The 20485-nt window shown below is 40.2% G+C and overlaps 3 protein-coding genes across 5 annotated transcripts in view; 1 reads left to right on the top strand and 2 right to left on the bottom strand.

Annotated features, from left to right (window-relative positions):
- Nucleotides 1-1988, top strand: part of myh11a (myosin, heavy chain 11a, smooth muscle) — a 30788-nt gene extending 28800 nt beyond the window's left edge. The window contains 1 exon segment of the mRNA XM_034202398.1: nucleotides 521-1988. Coding sequence (XP_034058289.1) covers nucleotides 521-650 — 130 coding nt within the window. The 3' untranslated portion in view covers nucleotides 651-1988.
- Nucleotides 1989-5086: 3098 nt separating this feature from the next.
- Nucleotides 5087-11579, bottom strand: LOC117537312 (nuclear distribution protein nudE homolog 1-like). Of its 2 annotated transcripts, none has more exons than XM_034202496.1 (9): nucleotides 11415-11579; nucleotides 10908-11032; nucleotides 10621-10774; nucleotides 10056-10204; nucleotides 9797-9933; nucleotides 8696-8959; nucleotides 8505-8590; nucleotides 6411-6565; nucleotides 5087-5846 (listed from the first exon to the last, which is right to left on the bottom strand). In XM_034202496.1, the coding sequence occupies exons 2-9, from the start codon at nucleotides 10988-10990 to the stop codon at nucleotides 5753-5755; spliced, it is 1122 nt and encodes a 373-aa protein (XP_034058387.1). In that variant the 5' UTR covers nucleotides 10991-11032; nucleotides 11415-11579; the 3' UTR covers nucleotides 5087-5752. The 2 variants fall into 2 exon arrangements, with proteins under 2 accessions (XP_034058387.1, XP_034058388.1); XM_034202497.1 differs by having other exon boundaries at nucleotides 8696-8863; nucleotides 11415-11578.
- A 281-nt stretch (nucleotides 11580-11860) lies between these two features.
- LOC117537310 (pannexin-1-like) lies at nucleotides 11861-19895 on the bottom strand. Of its 2 annotated transcripts, XM_034202494.1 has the most exons (6): nucleotides 19512-19895; nucleotides 16092-16213; nucleotides 14919-15118; nucleotides 13730-14231; nucleotides 12854-13013; nucleotides 11861-12746 (listed from the first exon to the last, which is right to left on the bottom strand). In XM_034202494.1, exons 1-5 carry the CDS (start codon nucleotides 19690-19692, stop codon nucleotides 12864-12866), a joined length of 1155 nt encoding a protein of 384 aa, XP_034058385.1. In that variant the 5' UTR covers nucleotides 19693-19895; the 3' UTR covers nucleotides 11861-12746; nucleotides 12854-12863. The 2 variants fall into 2 exon arrangements, with proteins under 2 accessions (XP_034058385.1, XP_034058386.1); XM_034202495.1 differs by lacking the exons at nucleotides 11861-12746; nucleotides 12854-13013 and adding an exon at nucleotides 13455-13492.
- Between the last annotated feature and the right edge of the window lie 590 nt (nucleotides 19896-20485).

Genomic DNA, 20485 nt, shown 5'->3' on the forward strand with positions numbered 1-20485 from the left:
ATCTGTATATCATTTTTGTTTGGTTGCTTTACTGAGCAAAAGCAAAAACAATGGTGTCCCTCTCTATTCCAGAGGCAACCCTGAGCCCAAGGAGTAACACAGCAGGTACCTCTGCGCCTGAGTTACCCCATCACCGTTTCTGATTAACTTACCAAAGCTTTTCATTCCCTCATGCACTCTTAATGCTTTCATTCCTTCCAATGATCTAACTGAGAGAAATATGACTCCTCAGATACCATGATATCCTTAGGGAAAAGGAAAATAATACAAGTGGGCTTTCCAATACACCAATCTCTAACTGGTGGCCATATTTTTCTCAGCGCTTGGTTTATTTGCCATAAACCGAACTCATTTTCTCCGAGCCACAAATGAGTTACAAAGATAACCAGCGTGCCTAACCTGTAACCAAAGCACCACCTGTACATTGTTCATTTCATCGACACCATCACAAAACCACTCCTCTCATTGTGGGACATGTGTCTGTGTTTGTATCTTGTCTCCATGTCTGGGGGATTTTTAGGCGTGGAAACGAGCCCTCCTTTGGCAGCACATCCCGGCGTAGTGGCGGAGGCCGAAGGGTGGTGGACGACGCCTCCGAGGAGGAGGCCGACTCCCAGGGCAACTTCAATGGAACCAAGCCTGCGGAGTGAGGGACGTCAAATAACCAAATATCAGCATTTTCTTCCTTCTGCCACTTTACCAAAAAATAACTTCAAGCCTATATAGTTCTTCCACATCACATCAAAAATATATCCCAGTGTACTGATCTGTCGTCTTGTTTCAGAGCACCTTTTCTTGACACGCAGTAGAGTGGTGCGGGAATGAGTCTTAAAATCAGGAAATGAGTTTGCATCTTACCACTTCTGGTTAGCTCGTCTGGAAGTCAACGTTTTTGGTTTTTGTTTGAAATAAGGTCTGTGGCTAATACAATTGATGAAATGTTCACATCCTGTTGATACATCAGTAAACATCTACTGGTGAAAAACGGGGTTGCTAACAATTGGCTATATAGAACTACTAGACGTCATCACGTTGAACATTAGCCGCCTTTAGCTTAGCGTGATGTGAAGTCATGTAGTTAGTTTATGGCACAGCGTTAGTTTCCTCATTCTGTGGATTGTATTTTTGCTTGAATTAGCATAACATTGGTGTTAACATTTGGAGTTTATCCCGCTGGACAATACATACATTTGCTACAGAACTTATCTTCTTCAATATTCCAAAACCCTATGGAAAAAACCCATTGGCTTTTTGTTGTGGGAGCCCTTGCGATGCTAACTTCCAGGTCATCACTGCACCACTTTATAATCAGAAGGACTTGATATCAACAAGAGGAGTTGTGTTGGTGGCTCTGTTGTGTGTTTTGCTGTTCCTTTTTGTGAATTTCTTTTTTACACTGTTTTGTACTACACTGAATGACTGATTCCTTCTTATGCAAGGTTTTGTACACACACAGGTGCCCCTATTACCACGCTAACCTGCCAGCAAAGCCTCGGGCCTCCACTATAATTAAGTTAAAGTAGAGACATCGTGTACGTCTATGGACGTGTAACCGTCGTCCTGTTGCCTGTGACTGCTGTTAGTGTTTCTCAGCAGCACTGCCACGTTGGATATGTAGAAAGAGATCTATATACTTGCTCTGCATCCAGTGAGTGCTACTGTTTGTACTCCCAACAATTATATAACTGTTCAACATTTTCCAAAGTCACCGTTTTATATTATTTGCTCCTGATCTTTTGCCCAGATATGTTTAGATTAGATTGAGTCAATAATGTTTTAAGTCAGATAAGGTTTAGGGTAACCTTAACTATTGGGCAAACCTAATTTTATATTTGTGTCCGTGATTTTCTGTACATGTTTAAAACAGCCCCTTATTTCCTGAAAACCAAATATTTTTGATCATGTTATATGTAATCAACTGATGTTTACAGGACACCAAATAATATCTGTTAACTGTTGAACCACCTGCACAAGAAATAAAGATATTTAAAAAAAAACACATAGATTTTCTCCTTTTAATGTTTCCGTCTTGTGTCAGTCACTTTAAAGATCATCATCGGTTCACTTCAATAGAAAAATCAAACTAACAGGATTGTAGTTGGTATAGTACCTCAGGCACACACAGTTTAGAAACAGTTGCAGAGGTGCTGCATACAAACAAACAAACAGTACACAGTGTTAGTTCAAGGAAGGTTAGACAGCAAATGCATTTGTGTTAACCACAAGTAAACTCCACACTGCTGTATACAGTGACAACCGCTGTATGCATGTTATATTTAGATATGTATTGTAGTTTTTCTTTGATAAGCTGCTGGATGGCAGTAGTGACGGATAAACATTTCAGGAAAAAGCAAAAAAAAAAGTCACAATAAATCACTATTTCCCCCATTCACAATATCTCTTATGAAAAGGCAATATTCAATATAGGCTCTATTTACCTACACAAATATACTATGAGCTGTGCTTGTCTTCGACCAGTTAAAATCTATTATTGCTTTTATTTCTCCTCACCATATATAACTCCTGATGGCAGACAGGAGCTCTCTCACCTATTAGGGATGTTCATTACATTTTACATTATGTCCATACATTCAGTAGTAAACATGTGCCCACCTAACTTCTACGGTCAGCTAAAATCTGTATTAAAGTGATTTGTAACAACTGATGACAAGTGAACTACTTATCTCTGAGGCAGAACACTTTTTCTTAAATTTCACAAGTCTTGCATACCAGATGATGAGTCTGTGCGATGACAGGAAGAAGGCGGTAGAAAGAAAACCATGTGAGATGAAGCTAGCCTGAAGAAGTGACATTCTCTGATTCCTAGACACCTGACAGCATAAGGAATAGATCATCCACCTCATTTGTTTTTAACTGCTACAGCAAACCAAGCCCTACAAACTGAAGAGGTAATTGATGAAGGCAGCGATGGCTAAAATACTAACACTACTTCATGGTAGCCATTTTTGTAGCAGTAAAAGCATGACTACCCCTCAATCCTCATCACAGAAGTTAAAGGTCCCATGTCATGGCCATTTCTACTGATCATAATTCCATTGTTGAGGTCTACTAGAATAGATTTACATTGTTCAATGTTCCAAAATCACATTGGTTTTCTCATACAGCATCTCTGTATAGTATGTGTATTCACTCTCTGTCCTACATGGCTTGTTGGAGCTCCTGCCCCCCCAACCCCCCGTCCCCTCCCCTCCCTATGAGCCCACTGTACTCTGATTGGTCAATGGTGTTTCTTAGCAACCAGAAAATGACACCAGTAATGACAAACAGATGAGAATGCTGCGTGGGGTCTGGGTGCCGTGTTGGCGGGACGTTGCGGGGCTCGCTGCTGTGAGGGCGGACAGTGTGAGCTGTATTACTGGTGTCGTTTCCTGGTTGCTGCGTGGGGTCTGCGAGACTCACACACTCGTAGCCTGGCTGTGAGTTTGTGTGTGTGCTCAGGCTGAGTTCAGGCTGTTTCGCGTTGTCTCAGGCTGAGAAATCCGCGGAGCTGCAGCTGAGAAAAGATAAGGCTGACGGCCCGTCCACACAGCAGCTTAAAAAAAATCTTCCAACGCTTCTCTGCCCATTCACTTTGAATGACGTCACTTTGCCTTCTTTCACACACAGTGACGTCACGAGCTACCCACAATGCACCGCGCGCCATATATATATATATATAAATACGCCATTTTCCTGGAGGTGCAAATATCTTGGAGGTGCAAATATAAACAGCTAGCTAACGTCGCCAGGCAGAGCGCATTAGGTTTTTTTTCTGAATTAACGACCGAAGAAATCGCTGCATGTCTTCGGATTACATCTCTGGACTTGAGGGGTGTGCTCTAGGTCGTTACCAGCGTAAACTAGAGCTGTGTGGGTTGTCGGATTGCCCTTACAGACTGCCTGCAGACGTATGGAAAAACGACCCTCGAAAGTGGCCTTCGTCGATTTTGGCAGCATCTACGTCTATCTTCTGGAAACACCAGGTGAATACCCCACTTGTCACAATAATATTATCATGCCAATGCATATATGTGGTATTTTAGAGTTGACTATATTGATTAAGGCAATAGACTATGATATTCAGTACAGGAAGCTTAGCAACACCTAGACGGTGTACGGCTAAACCCTCGGCCTGCTTGCACCTCGCGTAAAATGGCGGATACCGGAAGTACGGTGTCGCCCTCGGCCCAATACCCGTATGTGTGTGTGAAAGAATATATTGCTCGCATAAAATCCCCAGGGTTTTTTGCTTTGTATGTCGGGGGCGGGTGATTCATGTGATTGGTTGTTGGTCGCAAAAAATCCCCACGCTTTCAGACACGCCCACCTCCAAGATTTTCAAGATTTTTTTAAAGCTGCTGTGTGGACGGGCCGTGTGTGTGTGTGTGTGTGTGTGTGTGAGGAAGTCCGCGGGCCGTTACGTCACTTACACCCTTACGTCACTATGACCCAGGAAGAAAAAAATGTAAAAAGAAATATCGCCAACGAGGCGTTCTGGGACATAGACAGGTATTTTCTGTGTTAGAGTTTTACTCGCTACAAGGTGTACTTTGAGGGTTTGTGACTCTGCAGACCGTTTACATGCAGAAAAACCTTCATAACGGGTGGCGCAGTGGTCTGTGCATCTGATCATCAGATCAAGGGGGGTGCTGGGGAACTCCAGTTCGAAACCCGCTCCTGCCGCCACTGCGTCAGGCCGTTGTGTCCTTGGGCAAGACACTTCACCCGGATTTGCTCCTGTGGGTAATGTCCACAGTACATGTATGATACTAATGTGTACTTGTAAAAGCGCCTCGATGACTTTGAGGCGTGAAGATGGACGGTGTGGCGCAGTGCGCTGTGCAATGATCATCAGATCAAGGGGTGAAACACACCGCTGCTGCGTCTGTAAAGCCGTTGTGTCCTTGGGCAAGACACTTCACCTGAACTTGCTCCTGTGGGTATTGTCCACAGTACATGACCATTGCATGTATGATATGTGTAATGTGTATTTGTAAAGCGCTTTGAGCATCTGGAAAAGCGCTATAATAATGTAAGGAATTATTATTATTATTATAACACACAAGGGGACGGGTAAGAACCAGAAAAGCATGACATGGGACCTTTAATTTATGCCGATGTTGCTACATAATTCAGGCATAAAGAATGAAAACAGATGTGTTATTGAAATAATTAAGTCTTACCATGTTTTATAAATATCAGATTCAAAGAGAAAATACCTCTAAACCCTCCCTTTTATCTCTGATCAGCTTTGGTTTGGATTTGGTCATTAACAATATTTTTCTACTATCAAACCTTTTCTAGAAATTAAACTCCAGGTTCTTGGTCCTTTATCAGGGTCACATGCTGTTATTGATAATGTCATGATGCATCGACCCCCATAAATGTATTTTTGGGGAGGAGTAACGTTTCCACGGCCCTGTTTTTTAATATGCTACCCACCACAGTGTCACAGATATTGAGAAGAGCTAGCAGGGTAAGTTCTGCGCTCCTCGAGTTCACACACGCTGCTTCCTGTGATAGATACGGCGCGACTGTAGCCTGAGGCAGCTGGAGTCCATGTGCTGGGAATGTAGGGCGAGGAGAGTGGCGTCCTTTTTCAAAAATAGTTCAGCAGGACACGCTGCAACAAGGGAAGACGGTTTAGTTCAAAGTCCCACTGCTGAAGTGTATTAAGGATGGAGAGGGGACAGTGTGTGTGTGGGGGTGGGGCAGGTTATTGAAGGAGAGAGGTGGGTCTTCTTCTTTCCCCTCATAGTAGAATTTTGACTCCTCCCTGCGGAGACTGGGCGCCCTGGGAGACGCCTCGAGGAGGAGCCGGTCCGAACTCTAACCGCTTCACTAGACTGCAAGACAACATGTAGCAAACACACATCAGCACACATCAGATTGACTTCCTATTCCCATTATTATTAATATTATTTTGGTTCTATTTTATTAATTTCATCCTCTGCTTTTTCATTTGTATGTTTGTTTTATGATCCTATACAAATATTTGTTTGTAAAAAGTGTCTGAGTACTTAGAAAAGCAATATTAAAACAACATGTATTGTTATTATTAGTAGTTTTATTATAACTGGTTGGCTTCACAGACAAAAAGATAACGTTAAGATAATTCTTTATATATAACATATGATAATAAAAAACGCTGATGTTGTACTTTTCATCACAAAATCACAAGTGCAGGGTATTTTAAGGGGCTCTGCAATATATTGATATTACTGTATAGGCTGTAAATGAATATAATACTCTGAACTTCCTTGACTGTTATAGCTATTTCATATTTTGTGAAAGCACCAATAGTTATCCTTACAATATCAATATTGTAACAACTGACTTTATGTAAACATTGAAATCACCACAGGAACCAGAGTTTGCTCTCCAGCCTGTGCAGCCGTCTGTGTCCTCACCTGTCGTACTGAGGGGGGGGGCTCATGCTGCTCGCCTGGACGTCGGACCCCCTCTCTAAAGCAGAGGGACTACCGGGGCCAGCTGAGAGTGCAGGTCTGCTGACAGACGTGTCGTACACAAAGTCTCGACAGGACGCCAACTTTGACTCCAGATTCTGACAGGGAGGATCAAAAGTAGTCAGCTCACTCATCAAAACTAATTATATTTAGTGATAACACATTTATGTTTGCAGGGTTCTTACACCTTTTCCAAAGTCAAATTCAAGCACTTTTCAAGCATTTTCAAGGTGCATTTTCCAGCAGCTTACAGCTGTTGTAAATTACATATTTATATACACATACTCAAATGATTATTTCCCTACCTCACATTAAATCAGATGTTCTTTATGCTATAAACAACCAAATATGTGTTTCGTGATGGCCTTCTACACAAGGATGAAAAATGAAAGAAAAGAAAACTAAGTTTAATATTTCAAAATGAGTGATCTGTACGTAGACTAGGCCTCCCATATAACCTGGCTGAGCCAATATAAAACAATCAGCCAAATAACTTTTCAATACATTATTGATTACTATTTTTGAGGTACTTTTAGGTTAGCAGTAAACATAAGTCAGAGGTACATGGTGTACTTTTACTCCACTACATGTATTTAATACCTTTAGTTACTTTACAGATGTGGATGAATGATGTGAAATCTAACCAAGTGTTGAATGAGACTTTAGTTCCACCTGGAGTAAATCCACAAGCTACCCTGCAGTATACAAAGCCATTCAAACTAGCTGCACCTTTACCAGCTTTGAGAACACTTTCATGATCAATCATTATAAAACATATCATATATATTATTCTGAAATGGACCAATCTGCACAATGACTACTTTTACTGTCTTTAACTATATTTTGTAGGGATGCACCGAATATTCGGCCACCGAAAATTATCGGCCGAAAATGGTTAAAAAGGCCCTTTCGGCCGAATGTCAGAACAGGCTTACGTTGGTAACCTAACGTGTTGTTGTGATGACGTAATAAAGACGCGGCGACCATGCTCGCGGCTGGCTCACAGGGGGGGGGGACATTGACCTTTGTCATCGAGATTGCCCTGAGCCTTTAACAAATCGTATTAAATAATCTGATGACAGACTGTAAACAGAATAGCTGAAATTTTAACAAACTAAATAACTCAGTTTCCTCTAATCATTAACCCATGTTTGTATCATGTATTTAACTCCGTATTTAACTTCGGGTCAATGTGACTGATTTCGAGAGAGCAAGTCACATTTGGTTTAGGCACGAAACATACTACCAGTAGAAATACATTGCTTTCAAAATCGCTCTGTGTCGAATCAATAGATTATATTTCGTGACTATACTGTAACACGAAATGCCGTGAGTGCTTCATCCTCTGAACACCACAGGATGGCGACTGTAACGCACATAACATAGGTACGCTCCTCTGAAATGATCGTCCCCTGCAATTATTATTATTATCCCTCCTGGAGTTCGCTATTCAGCTCGCTAACGTTAGCTTAAACAAACATAACATGCAACGTTAGCCTAATCTAAATGCTCTACTACGGCGTACCTTTCATGTGGCTCGTCAGCGCAGACTCTCGCATCGTTATTTTTGCAAACTTTGCAGGAGGCTACTCGTGGGCTTGACCCTCGTCTTAGCCATGGCTTGTATTTGTCTTCTGCTAGCCAACGCTCGTTGTAACTGCAACCTCCTGGCACACTGTCATCTATCACTCTCATCAGAATGCCCAGGTCACACGTAACACAAACACTTGCAGGTCGCACGCATGGCGCGGGAAGGCCGCAGCAGAGCTGTTTTATGTAGAAGCGAAGCAATTCTTTTCTTTTAATCTAAAAAGCGAACTATTCAGTCAGACAGCAATTTATTGTAAAAGTAAAGCATTTACATTTTCAAGCACTTTATCTCAATTTCAAGCACCATTCCCAAAATGCAAGCACTTTCCCAACCTTGAAAACACCACCTCAAATTTCAAGCATTTTCAAGGATTTCAAGCACCCGTACGAACCCTGTGTTTGGCATGATTTCACTGAGTACTGTAGTATCAAATTCAAATGGCTTACTCCAACTTTTCTGAGTAGCTCCCCGACAATGTTGAGTGCAGATATTCTAGCAGATGTGGTGAGGGGAGTCCCCGTTAGACCATCGCCTAAAACAGAACAGATAGAAACAGGTAAACACATAGTAGGTTATGATGACGTTTTTAAATCACTATCGCTGTAGGTTTAAATGCAGCTTAACGTGTTCTTGTTACCTCGCCGTATACTGGAAGGAGGGGGGGTAGCGAATGAGCTGATGGGCTTGGCGGGTGTTACTGGGACGGCAGTGTTACCGGAGGGGGAGCACAGCAGGTCTGCGTCTTTGCCCAGGCTGCTGGACGGCCGTCTGTCCTTGTGACGCACAGCCAGCTCCTGCCGAAGGTCTGACACAAACAGGAGGCGCTCATTTTCATACAAACTCACAGAAAACTCATAGTCCATGTTATGGATGTTCCTGGAAGTTACATGCTTCTTCTTCACTGGATAGGGTAGAAACACAGGGGTTTTTATAGAAAAATGTAGAATGAGGGCGCTAACGTTAATTCCGGCCAAAATGTTGGCCCCGCCCACTTTCGGGCGAAAATAATGCATTAGAGCCAAGCAGAAAATAATAGTTTCTTCATGTCTTAAAGCTGCTGAGTCATATACTGCACCTCAGACAACACATACATCCAGAGTTAGGGTTTCTTTACTTCCTCTACAGAAAAAAGGACAATAAAAGAAACAATCTAATTCAGAAATCACAGTTTAAGTGTTAGGCTGCTGCTACTGCCTGAAGCATGAATTCAGGTTGAGTTCAGAGAAAGAAAGCTTTTGACCAAATGTCCCATAATAAAATCAAATAAATATGTATTGATTATTCATATAGCTCCATAGTCTCTCCATCGTAATCTAGATTACACTTAAACAACAACACTATGGGTTTTAGAACATTACCTTCTAATCCTTTCAAAAATGAAAAAGAAAAAAATACATACAAATCTACATCCTTTATATGACATTTGGCAGTACAAATTAACACTTGAATACAACTACACATTAGATCACGATAAACAGGAAGCATAGAACAAAAACACAGCACCCAGGATTTAGAGAATTGATCCAGCTATCAAAATTCACTGAGTTAGGCATAAGTGTGCATTTTTAGACAAATCAGCAGTTCTTGTGAACTTGAGAAGCTACAGTGTGTGTGTGTGTGTGTGTGTGTGTGTGTGTGTGTGTGTGTGTGTGTGTGTGTGTGTGTGTGTGTGTGTGTGTGTGTGTGTGTGTGTGTGTGTGTGTGTGTGTGTGTGTGTGTGTGTGGTGTGTGTGTGTACCTCTGGATTCATCCTTCAGCCTCTGCACAGACTCCAGCAGGTTCTCTTTCTCGTCCAACTCGCTTTCCAGAAAAGCGTTCCTCTCTATGACGTGGTTCATCCGCTGCTCAAAGTCCTCCAGAGACATGATGGTGGCTCTGGGACACGCAAAAGAGGACAGGCCATTACAAGTTAACATCACTAAATCAGAATGTGCATGTATTTCCTGTGTGTGTTACAGTCTAATTACGTGTGTGTATGCATGTTAAAAGACACTGACCGTTTAGTCCTCTCCAGGTCGTCGTTGGACTGCTCTAGCTCTCTGATGTATTTCTGCAGGTGATCTCTCACTGCTGTGGTTTGTGCCAGATTTTCCTCCAGGGTTGATATGTGCCTAAAAGCGTCAGAATGCTGCGTCTCAAATTTTTCCTGCAAGCAGACATCACATTATCAGACACTGATTATGTCAAATTTGCACAGTCATGGCATATTTATCAATGCAGCTGTCAGCATTTTTTTAATCTGTGTATTATTTAGTCTCTACAGTAGACAAAAAAGCCCTTTCAATCTTCATTCTCATCTCCAACAACCAATCATAGGTTTTTAAGCACAATCCTGCATTCACTCCCCTTATTTATGTTCTCTTCCCCGGGGACAACTGAACTAAAATAGCAGTCAGCTGCCTTTCAGCTAGGCAGCGATTGTCTTCACGGCAGTAGCAACTACACGCTGAATTAGGGTGGGCTGGAGGCTGTCAGTGTCTCTTTTACACATCATTAACTGGAGCACCAGAGCTCACAGTGCTCTGTAGGGACCGTGGCCTATTTCTAATCAAGGTTCTCTACCTTTATGTTTTCCAATTCCATGCGTAGTCGGTTGTTGTCTAATAGCAGATCTTTGTTTCGAGTCTCACACTGCTTCAGCTCCATTTCCAGCTCCGCTTCATAGTCTCGACTCATCTGCTGAAACTCCTGCAGCTCCTCCTGAGCCTCATCAGCCCTGAGGACAAAACAATGTTGTTGATTAACATGTGTGGAGCTTTAATGTATATATTATTACTATTGTATAAGGTAACCATTAAACTATCTCTAATGGGTAGTGTTTTCCTTGTGGTACTATGGAAGAATGTTACCTTTGCTGATGTGCCTCTGCCTGCTCCTTCCAGAAGCCCATCTCCTCTTCTAGGGATGCAAACTTGTGTGTTGGCTCCACCATGTCTGCTGCTTCGTGTCAGGGTGATGGGGATGGGAAGCGTATCTGTATAGTAACATAAAAAGGGTTCTTATCTGCCATAGGAGCACTGGCATATGTACCATTCAAACAACACAACTGTTACGGTTAGCAAATGCTAACAAGGTAGCTAGCGTTAGTCTAAAGCGTTATTTAGTTTAGCCTATTTAGGTTAGGAATGGTAAAACAACTACAATGTGTTTGAACATGTATTTCTATCAAGTACGAAATGGTAAACAATAGAAACTGAACGCGTTGACTTCTTTTTAAAGCTAACACCGGTGTTGTGTACCGGTGTATATTAGCTAAGCTTTTCGGCTAAGCTAATATAGCTAAGTTAGCTAAGCGACTTAAAGCTAACCAGAGTTCTATCCCAACACCGAGAAAAACAGAAACTCAGCAGACTCACCTGCTTATGAAGGAACGATTAAAACATGCTATAACGAAGGGAATTTATTAGGAGGTAAGACTTATTTTCCAGGATTTACGTTTTGAGACTGCACAAACTAATCTCTCATTACGTTATACGTTAAGACGGTGCTCCTCTCACCAACCAAATATAAACGAAGCTTCGGTTCTCGAAAGCCATTGGTCAATAGAGATGACGTTGTGAACATATTATCCAATCATGTTACTCTACGAACTTCAACTCAACTCCACAATACAGGCAAAGTTGTCCTACCCCCCTGTTGATGGTGCAATAACAACAAAGAAGTGCTGTCTGTCCCATGGAAGTACAAAAAAATGGAAGTACAAAAGAAAAGTTAGTTAGAAAATCGATTTCTATTATCGATGTGGTTTTTTGTTCCTAATAAAAGAGTCACTGCTCAATGAAAAAACATGAATACGCAAACAGCCTTTTATGTATCATGTTTATTAAAGGGCAGTTTTTTGCAAGTTGGTTTTTTCGACACACAGATATAATTAAAAACAACAATATTTAAGATAATCACTGCCTCTGACAGACTTTGCCTCTGACAACAGATGATATTGACATTGTATTCCCCAAATAAATATATTAATTAATCTATCCTTTAAAACACAGAGCTGCCATCAGTCAATCCGTTTAGACAAACCAGGCTCTTTCAACATGTACATACAGTACACCACCTGTTGTTAACATCACACGTATGCATACATAATCACATACTTTCTAGTCAAAACTGCTCCAGTGGTTCTTATCCTACCTAACAACTTAATGTTAATGTATTGCTTACTCTGGATGGACACACTCACCAACCACTACATATTTGTATTACTTTACCTCAACTATAAATACATTGATACCCTATGGTCAGAAACTTCTTTCATTCTAACATAAAGGGCAGGAAGTGGTGTCTTGAAACTGGAATATGAATGTACAGATATCAGTCCAAGTAACATGGCTTATATTCTACGTTATAATTGGAAGGCATTTAAGATCCTGAGAAAAGTAGCATGTAGAAAACAAATAGAAATAAATACATTTCAGGAAAAAACAAGTTGGTGATCAGAAATAGATTCTTAGCGACCTAAGAAACCTGTCCTTGGAGTATTTACATCTACTAAAAATAAGACATCCGAGAGGTAAAATATCTGTAGTCAAGTTAATACAGACTTTGTCAGGGACCATAGGCGTCCCCCGTTTTGATAAATGCAGAACCAGAAATTCAGGTAACTCTAAGTGCACACATTTTTCTCCATTTTTCAGAGCAGGGGTTATCCTGTTCAGGTCAACCATTCAGGAATAAGACAGAAAGGTCTGGAGAAAAGAAAAAGAAAAAAATTCAATGTTAAATCCACCACATAATATCCTCTTTTCACTTAAGTGACACAGCCTCTTTTAGAAGACTCAATATTGTTCCTTACCTCAGAGGAATCATTCTTCTGCCTGTTTAGTTTCTTTCTTTTTCTTTTGTTGGAACGCCTTCTTACCGTCCAACACATCAGTCTTCACCTGACCCAGAGTGCGCAGCAGGCACATGGTGTCGAAGCTCTCATCTCCGGCCTCTTGCAACAACTCAAGCACCTATAAATAAAACACCATACTTATTATTAAAGAATAAGCAAACACAGGTTATATATTTTTAGAGGGCCAGTTAAATAACAAATATATTTGTCACATACCTGAAGAACTGTTTTTGGATCTAGGTGTTTTTGGTGTGAGTTGCTGAGTGTTGTGTTTGAATATAATGGAACCTAAAGGCACTCGCAACACGCTTGTGATGTTTAAAGCATACAAAAATACATTTGAAAAACTCTCAAGAAATCATGGCCATGTTAGTCAGTTAAACCACAGACCTTGCTATGAGTGGTTTCATTAAGGAACTGTTTTCTTGCTACCAAACTACACCTTCTTGCTACCAAACTACACCTTCGCCACGCAGAAAGAAGCAGAAGGAGTGCTTACTTGTTCGCAGGTGTAGTTCGGCAGAGAGAAAGCAGTTCCTGTGTGTAACTGCTCACAACAAAGACTGCAGATGATCTTGAGTAACAGGGTCATGATTCCTGGAAGAGATATTGCTGTTGAGTTTTAATGTTTTTTTGTGGCACAACACAAGTGGAGTGCCATCAAATGTTCTTATATTGGAGAGAAGGCATGCATCTCTAAGATCGATAACTCCAACACTCACATTCAAAAAATCTAGATTAATAAATGGCAGTACAAGTAAGAGGAAAAACATGTATTCTTTATTTTGGGGGAACTGTCCCTTTAATGTTATATGTAGATCTGTGTCGACCCACCTGCAGACACTTAAATGACTTGAGTTCGCTCAGATTCTCCTCCAGGAACAACAGGTAGATGCTGAGGTCGTTGTAGAAGGGCGTCACCACGCCCAGAGCACCGAAGCCCGGCAGCAGCTCATACGGTCGGAGGAAGTTGGAGCTCTGGCGAGCCGGTCCAATAGCAGCATACACCACCAGCGGAGTGAGAAGTACATACACCCCAAAGTTGATGTAGCTGAGCAGCCTGAAGACCCCCACTGCTACGAGCTTACACTGCACCGCAGCCGGCACCATGCTGTTGTTCTTCAGCACCCCTGTACGCAGGTCGCAGGGGAACTCGTCGGTCAGAGAGGCCAGGCGGATGTAGTAGCCGAGAAAGATGCAGGCCAGCAGGAGGGTGAGCAGAGTCAGGCCCCGACATGAGAGGTACTTCACCACCAGAGAGCGAGATAAGCGCTTGGTCTTCAGATACTGCTCCACTAAAGGGTATGTGAAGCAACCCTCGGTCAGCTCCAAAGCACTGCAGCAGAAAAAAAGGAGTTTAGCATGAAAAGGATATGTGTTAAGAAAGGCAAATGTCATAGTATTCATATGAAAAACATCAAGAAATATGGTTCCCTACAACAACAGGATTGTATTTTATTTTGTCATTACCCATAACCACACATCCTTAGACGCTTATTCAATGTTGTTTTCGTATAAACTCATTCCGATATTAACTTTTTTAATGGACACAACATAATGCGTTTCATTAAATGGTTTGAAGACTCTCATTCACTGGCCTTAGTGATTTAACAATAATCAAAATCACACGTGTCACAGTGTCAATATTTATTGGTATTATAGAAAATTGATTTCAATTTGATAACATTTTGTAGAGAAATGGGGCTTCCTGGTGAAAACTGGTACAGTTCAATTGTCATATACGTCTGATTTTCTATGTATATGAAGTACATTAAAGTGGCACTAATTAATATTTTTTAAATAAACAACTCTGAGCTTGCCGTCAGCTCTACAAGGTATTTAAGATTTTTTTTGGCAATCTGTACTGGTGAACATAGTAACTCTAAACTGTGCTTCATACTGTATCTGCTGGAAGTAGAATAAGGCAACTTATTGCAAACCACTTCATAACAAATTCATTCTCACAGGAAATTCAAGCTAATGTAACTAAGTACATAATAGAGCCTAATAACGCAGTGTTTACCTCTGTGTGTCCTCAGACGAACCTTTGCTATCAAAGGACGCTAGATTCTTGGCAAGTCTGATGGAGCGGTTATAAAAGCGGTCCAGCTCCTCCATGATGAAGTTCAGGTCGGAGGAGAGGTGCGGGGCGGCTGTGAAGCGCCAAAACAGGGCCGGGATGTACAGGAGGATGGCCAGGGAGAGCAGGGTGTATGGGAAGAACTGTGGGGGATCAAAGGGAGACAACAGGAGAGATACATATTTAAAAAAAAGATGATTTCTGGACATTGTTTGATAACTTTTAAGATTAGAAAGCATGCATTGATCTTTTTTGAAATTGTATTAGAAATCAGATTCAAACCTGTTTTATTGGTCAAAGGGCTAATCAAATTAAAAATATAAAGTGAATGAAACTTATTGTGCACTTATGTTATGTTTTCAGTTTACCTGAGTTACAATGTGTTATACAAGTTCATTAAATTATATGAACTTAATATGTGTGCTTCTTACCAACCTAATACAAATGTATAGAACCTGTTGATAAAATAAATGTAATTAAAGTCAACATTTCAAAGTATTTAGTAAACGATTGGTCAATGAACTACTGTTCTACTGTTTTTTTTCCAACTGAAAAAGTCACTTCAAACTGTTTTGGATGACTTATGTACTTGTATTTAAAGGGGCCCTATTAGGCTTTTGGGGGGGTTTCCCCTTTCTTGTAATGTGTTATATAAGTTTTGGTAGATGGTCTGTAAAGGCTAAAATCCCAGAACTCACGCCAATTTGTTAGGGCTCCAACACATTGTACGTGATAGGCTAAGGGATAGGACATCTCTGAGCAGTTGACCAATAACAACAGAGCCAGTCAGCTAACCAATCAGAGCAGACTGGGCTCTGGTTTCAGACAGGTTGAAAACAGGCAGTATGAGAAAAATAAAGAGCTTTATGAACATTAAAGCATGGAAACATGCCACGGTAGAGCAAAAAAATACAATTACGAAACTAGAACTTTTGCATAATAGGGCCCCTTTAATTTAAGATATTTTTGGACATATTCTTGCCCATCCCTTTATTAAATAATACTGGTAGAGACTTAACAGTATTACGAATTTAAAACATCCCACTACCTACACAATTACACTTTTAGCATTGATGATTGTCAGTGATGGTGCATGCTGGGGGAAAACGTATGTACCTTGTGCAGCCATAGCTGTGAGTCGTCCCCTTGTTGCTGTACTGCTGCCCAACAAAACGAGTCCACATATGCAGCCTGCCTCCAAGAGAAGTTAGTGGGAGCAAAGCAGCTGATCTGGGTACCTGGGGAAATAAACAGAATAATTAGTCAGAGACAAAAACAAATAACAACAATTGTCAGCCCTCCCTCCTCTGAGCTCATGGCCTAATTTGTTGGTGGGTTGTTGTCAGCATACTTTGTGTCAATAACTATACCATCCTCTATATGGGGAGTGGGGAGTTCATTACATCACATACGACCCAGATAGTCACCAGACAGTAACGTTTTGGCAGCACAGGGGCTGTCCCATTAAAATGAAAGAATGATGATTTTAAACAAATACAGCACATTCCCACTACAGAATCCTCATGATCCACTCTGATTGTGACACATAGACATATAACTAAATGCTAGTTATAGCAATTATAGTATGAGTCATAGTCGTACCTGTTGCATAAAGTAAAGCACTGGGATTTCACATAATTGTAGGAAAGATCATTATGTCAATTGATGCCTAACTTGTACACGTTTTGAATGCAAACATAAAATGATTATTTATAACTAGTGAATTACCGTAGTACATTTACTCAAATACTGTATTCAACCAACATTTTGAGGTACTTTACTTGAGTCCATTTTATGCAACTTTACACTTTTCTGCACGTACATTTCGTAACAAATGTTTTGATTTTAACTCCACCATGTTTATTATTTTAACAGGAGTAACTTTTCAAATTCAGCTTTTAATACAAAATATGATCAACTAATATATATTATAAATAAATGAGCTCCACCTTTACATGCTGTAACATTATATATATATATATATATATATATATATAAACATGAATACATTAATAATAATAATTATCCATTTATATGATTCTGAAATGGGCCATTCTGTAAATGTAGTACTTTTACATTTTGTATTTTAAGTATGTTTTGATACTGATATAATAGTACTGGAATGGAAGACATTTTCTAGTGATATAGCATTTCTTCACATGGTGTTGCTATTTCTGAAACTGTTTTAAAAATAGTATCCATCCCAAATATATCAATGAAGGAAGAAGGATGAAGATAATTAGCGGGGGATAATATATAAGTAACAACTTATGACTGAATTCATAAAAAAAGCCTTTTATATATCAGAAACCTGAATCCTGTCACTGTCACACTGACATGTAATACTGGGATACTTGAATATAACAGAGCCATTGTTCTTATTTTACAGTAAGTGATACCTCTACTATGATGACAGGTCCAAATGTCTGCTGCAAAAAGAGCCTTCATCTAATTGATCTAATATGTTGTAAAGTCAATACATCTCCTCCTTTGTGATTGCTATAGATCAAGGCTTCTCAAACTCCGGATCCGGACCGAACTGCAAATCAATCCGGACCAAACCCTGTGTCCCATTATAAAAAATAAATAAATAAATAAATAAATCTGATTCTGATGTAAATTAAAGAGGACCTTTTATGCTATATTGGAAAAATATATTGTAGGGCCATACCTATACAAAACATGTCTGTGAAGTTTTTTGCTTAAAATACCAAACAGATCACCCATTGTAGCCATGCCTCATACTGCTCATACCCCTCTTTTGCAGCCCTGTTAGAGAAATGCGGATTTTGGGTCCTTAGCTTGAAAAAAAAAAAAGAGGAGGCGGAGCTAATGCCTGATCAGAATTCTACCGGAGATAAAGTTAAATTCTGCTGTGATAAAACACCACCCTGTTCTAAACCACATCAAGGATTATTTCTGAAACAGTATGGAGCTCAAATGCTTTTTCTCTTACGGGTTTATCACAAGGTGAGTTCCTTTTTTTTATTTCCTGCTTTTAAAACACATGTGCAGGTTAGCTCTGAGTGTTAGCGAGGCTTGCTAATGTAAACAAAGACGAGATTACGTCCAAAACACGTCAGGCATTGTTTCTGATAGCAATTTTCTGTGGGTCCGCCGCCGATTTGACGTGAGATCGGCAGCAAATCTGTATCCGCTCGTTTTTAAAAGATTTGGGTACGGAGGAAAAGAGAGTTTTTTTACTTTACTGGCATTGATCCGGACCATTGACCTTGTATAAAATTCACAAGTGGACCTTTAACAAAAAAGTTTGAATACCCCTGCTATAGATTAATTAAGTCAAATCTATTTGGGCTTTCTGCCATAATGCACATTCACTTAGTATGATATGATAACAATATATGTCCATAATCATCAGAGGTGGGACAAGTGCTCTTGTACTTGAGTAAAAGTAGAAGTATTAGAGTGTAGGAATACTCTGTTACAAGTAAAAGTCCTGCATTCAAAATGTTACTCAAGTAAAAGTACAAAAGTATTAGCCTGAAAATATACTTAAAGTACCAAAAGTAAAAGTACTTATTTTTCAGATTGGTCCATTTCAGAATATTATATATGCTTTGATTATAATTATTGATCATTAAAGTGTTATCAAAGCTGGTAAAGATGCAGCTTGTTTGAATGACTTTGTATACTGCAAATCTTGTAAATGTACTCCAGGTGTAACTAAAGTCTGATTTAAGTGTTGATTATATTTCACATTATAAATCCAAATATGCAAAGTAACTAAAGGTAATACATAAATATAGTGGAGTAAAAGTAGCCTACACGATTAGCCTCTGAATTGTAGTGGAGTGGAAGTACAAAGTAGCAAAAAATGGAAATGCTCAAGTACCTCAAAATGAGTAAACGTACTTAGTTACTTTACACCTCTGATAATAATTGTGTCTTTCAGTCAAAGCTCCATAATACACATTGTCTGGAGACATGCAGTGTATTGGATGCTGGCAGTAGGCTATACTTGCAGATAATGGTAACAACAACAGGCTGCAGGCATTATAACCTAACAAGATTACATGGGTTTGTTAAACTGCTAATGGAGCTGTAGATATATATTTTTTACACTAACCGCCAATTTGTTTTGGGGAGATATTCTACTGTTCTTTTCAGTAATACAAATCATTATCAATAATGCACCAGTTAGTATGCCTACAGTTTCCATCATTGTTTTTGTGCAGTAGCTGCAGCAGCCTGCAACACTGTCTGTGCGTGAGATGAGCAGAAGGGTGGGGACTTTAACCACACCTTCTCCGGTATTCCTTCTTCACGCCTTTCTTTTTCTGGCCTTTTACTGAATATACCACTCTAAATGCATCCACCTTACATGTGCCTGTAACTGTGGTTCAAAGAAACACATGCTACAGCAGTGTTAGTGTGGCAGGTGGAGAAAGACAAATAAGCTCCACCAGGATCCCCACCGGCTGGAAAGATTTCGAATTTTCTACATGGTGAACATTTAAGGGGTAAATAACCTGAGTTTGCTCCTGACAGGATGCTCACACACATTCAACAACTCACCCACTGACACCTCCTGAGCAAAAGCGAGGGAGATGAGAAACAAAGGCAGCCCCACCGCGAGAAACGTGACTATTTTGTCCACCGCCAGCTCCAGACGCACCCCTTTGTACTTGGCCTCCGTGGGGTCCTTTAGCAGAAAGTCGGAAAAAACGTACTCGGTGGCTACGTGGGCTATCGCCATGACGGACGGGAACAAAAAAGACCTGGTGTGGTCTAATTGACGGAAGGTTCAAGTCTCTTCTTAATGAGCGAACTTCGGCTGAGGTTTGACTTAATTTAAACCCCCGTCAGTGTAGAAATGTGAGTGATATATAAAACACTGAGGCGCTAGTGTTTACCCATCTCCATTCACTCCTGGGACGGATGGTTGAACCTGCTGTCCCGTTTCTGTGACCCAGACATCAAACGGGGACGAGCCGCCTGCAGGCCGCTAGAGGGCGCTACTGTGACGTAACGTGCACCTGCATGGCAACAGCCTGATAGTTCACTGTAATAATAGAACATGGACATTAGATTGTCTTAAGTGTTTACTTCTAAGTATCAATATTGGATAATAATAGTAGATACATCCTATCGCATGTGTTTGTTTGAAAACATTTGTAAAGCCAAGTTGTAAAAAGCAACAATTTAATTAATCAGTCACCAAAAATGAAACCGCTCCTCTATTATTTTCTACAATTTAATTTTTTAAACCCGTAAAATTGTAATGATCTTTTTTTCTGAAGACATATAGAGTGCTAAATAAAATAAAAACAACAACATATAATTGTAGATTTATTTTTGACACAATGCAGGAACTTCTACCCCACTTGTTTAGCCCTACATTTGTATTCAATGTTCTAAATGTGAGTTTACCTAAAAATGATCCTTTCTAGTTTTAAAGTCATTAATTTTTGTAGAAAACCCAAAACAGAAAGAAACAAGCAAACTATATTTTGTTTATTATGTTGCAACCAGGTGTAAAAAGTAACATT

The sequence above is a fragment of the Gymnodraco acuticeps genome, unplaced genomic scaffold (genome assembly GCF_902827175.1).
Source record: "Gymnodraco acuticeps unplaced genomic scaffold, fGymAcu1.1, whole genome shotgun sequence".
Lineage (NCBI taxonomy): Eukaryota > Metazoa > Chordata > Actinopteri > Perciformes > Bathydraconidae > Gymnodraco > Gymnodraco acuticeps.

Bases quoted from the DNA above. Each gene is read 5' to 3' on its own strand.
- LOC117537312 (XM_034202496.1), bottom strand. From the start codon at position 10,990: ATGGTGGAGCCAACACACAAGTTTGCATCCCTAGAAGAGGAGATGGGC. The intron at 10,775-10,907 runs GTAACATTCTTC...TTTTGTCCTCAG, and splicing joins GCAGAGGCACATCAGCAAAG to GGCTGATGAGGCTCAGGAGG. The intron at 8,960-9,796 runs GTACACACACAC...TACCCTATCCAG, and splicing joins GCTGAAGGATGAATCCAGAG to TGAAGAAGAAGCATGTAACT.
- LOC117537310 (XM_034202494.1), bottom strand. From the start codon at position 19,692: ATGGCGATAGCCCACGTAGCCACCGAGTACGTTTTTTCCGACTTTCTG. The intron at 14,232-14,918 runs GTAAACACTGCG...TTTCTGCTGCAG, and splicing joins TCGTCTGAGGACACACAGAG to TGCTTTGGAGCTGACCGAGG. The intron at 13,014-13,729 runs GTGGGTCGACAC...TTTTATTTATAG, and splicing joins AGTCATTTAAGTGTCTGCAG to GTGCTTGAGTTGTTGCAAGA.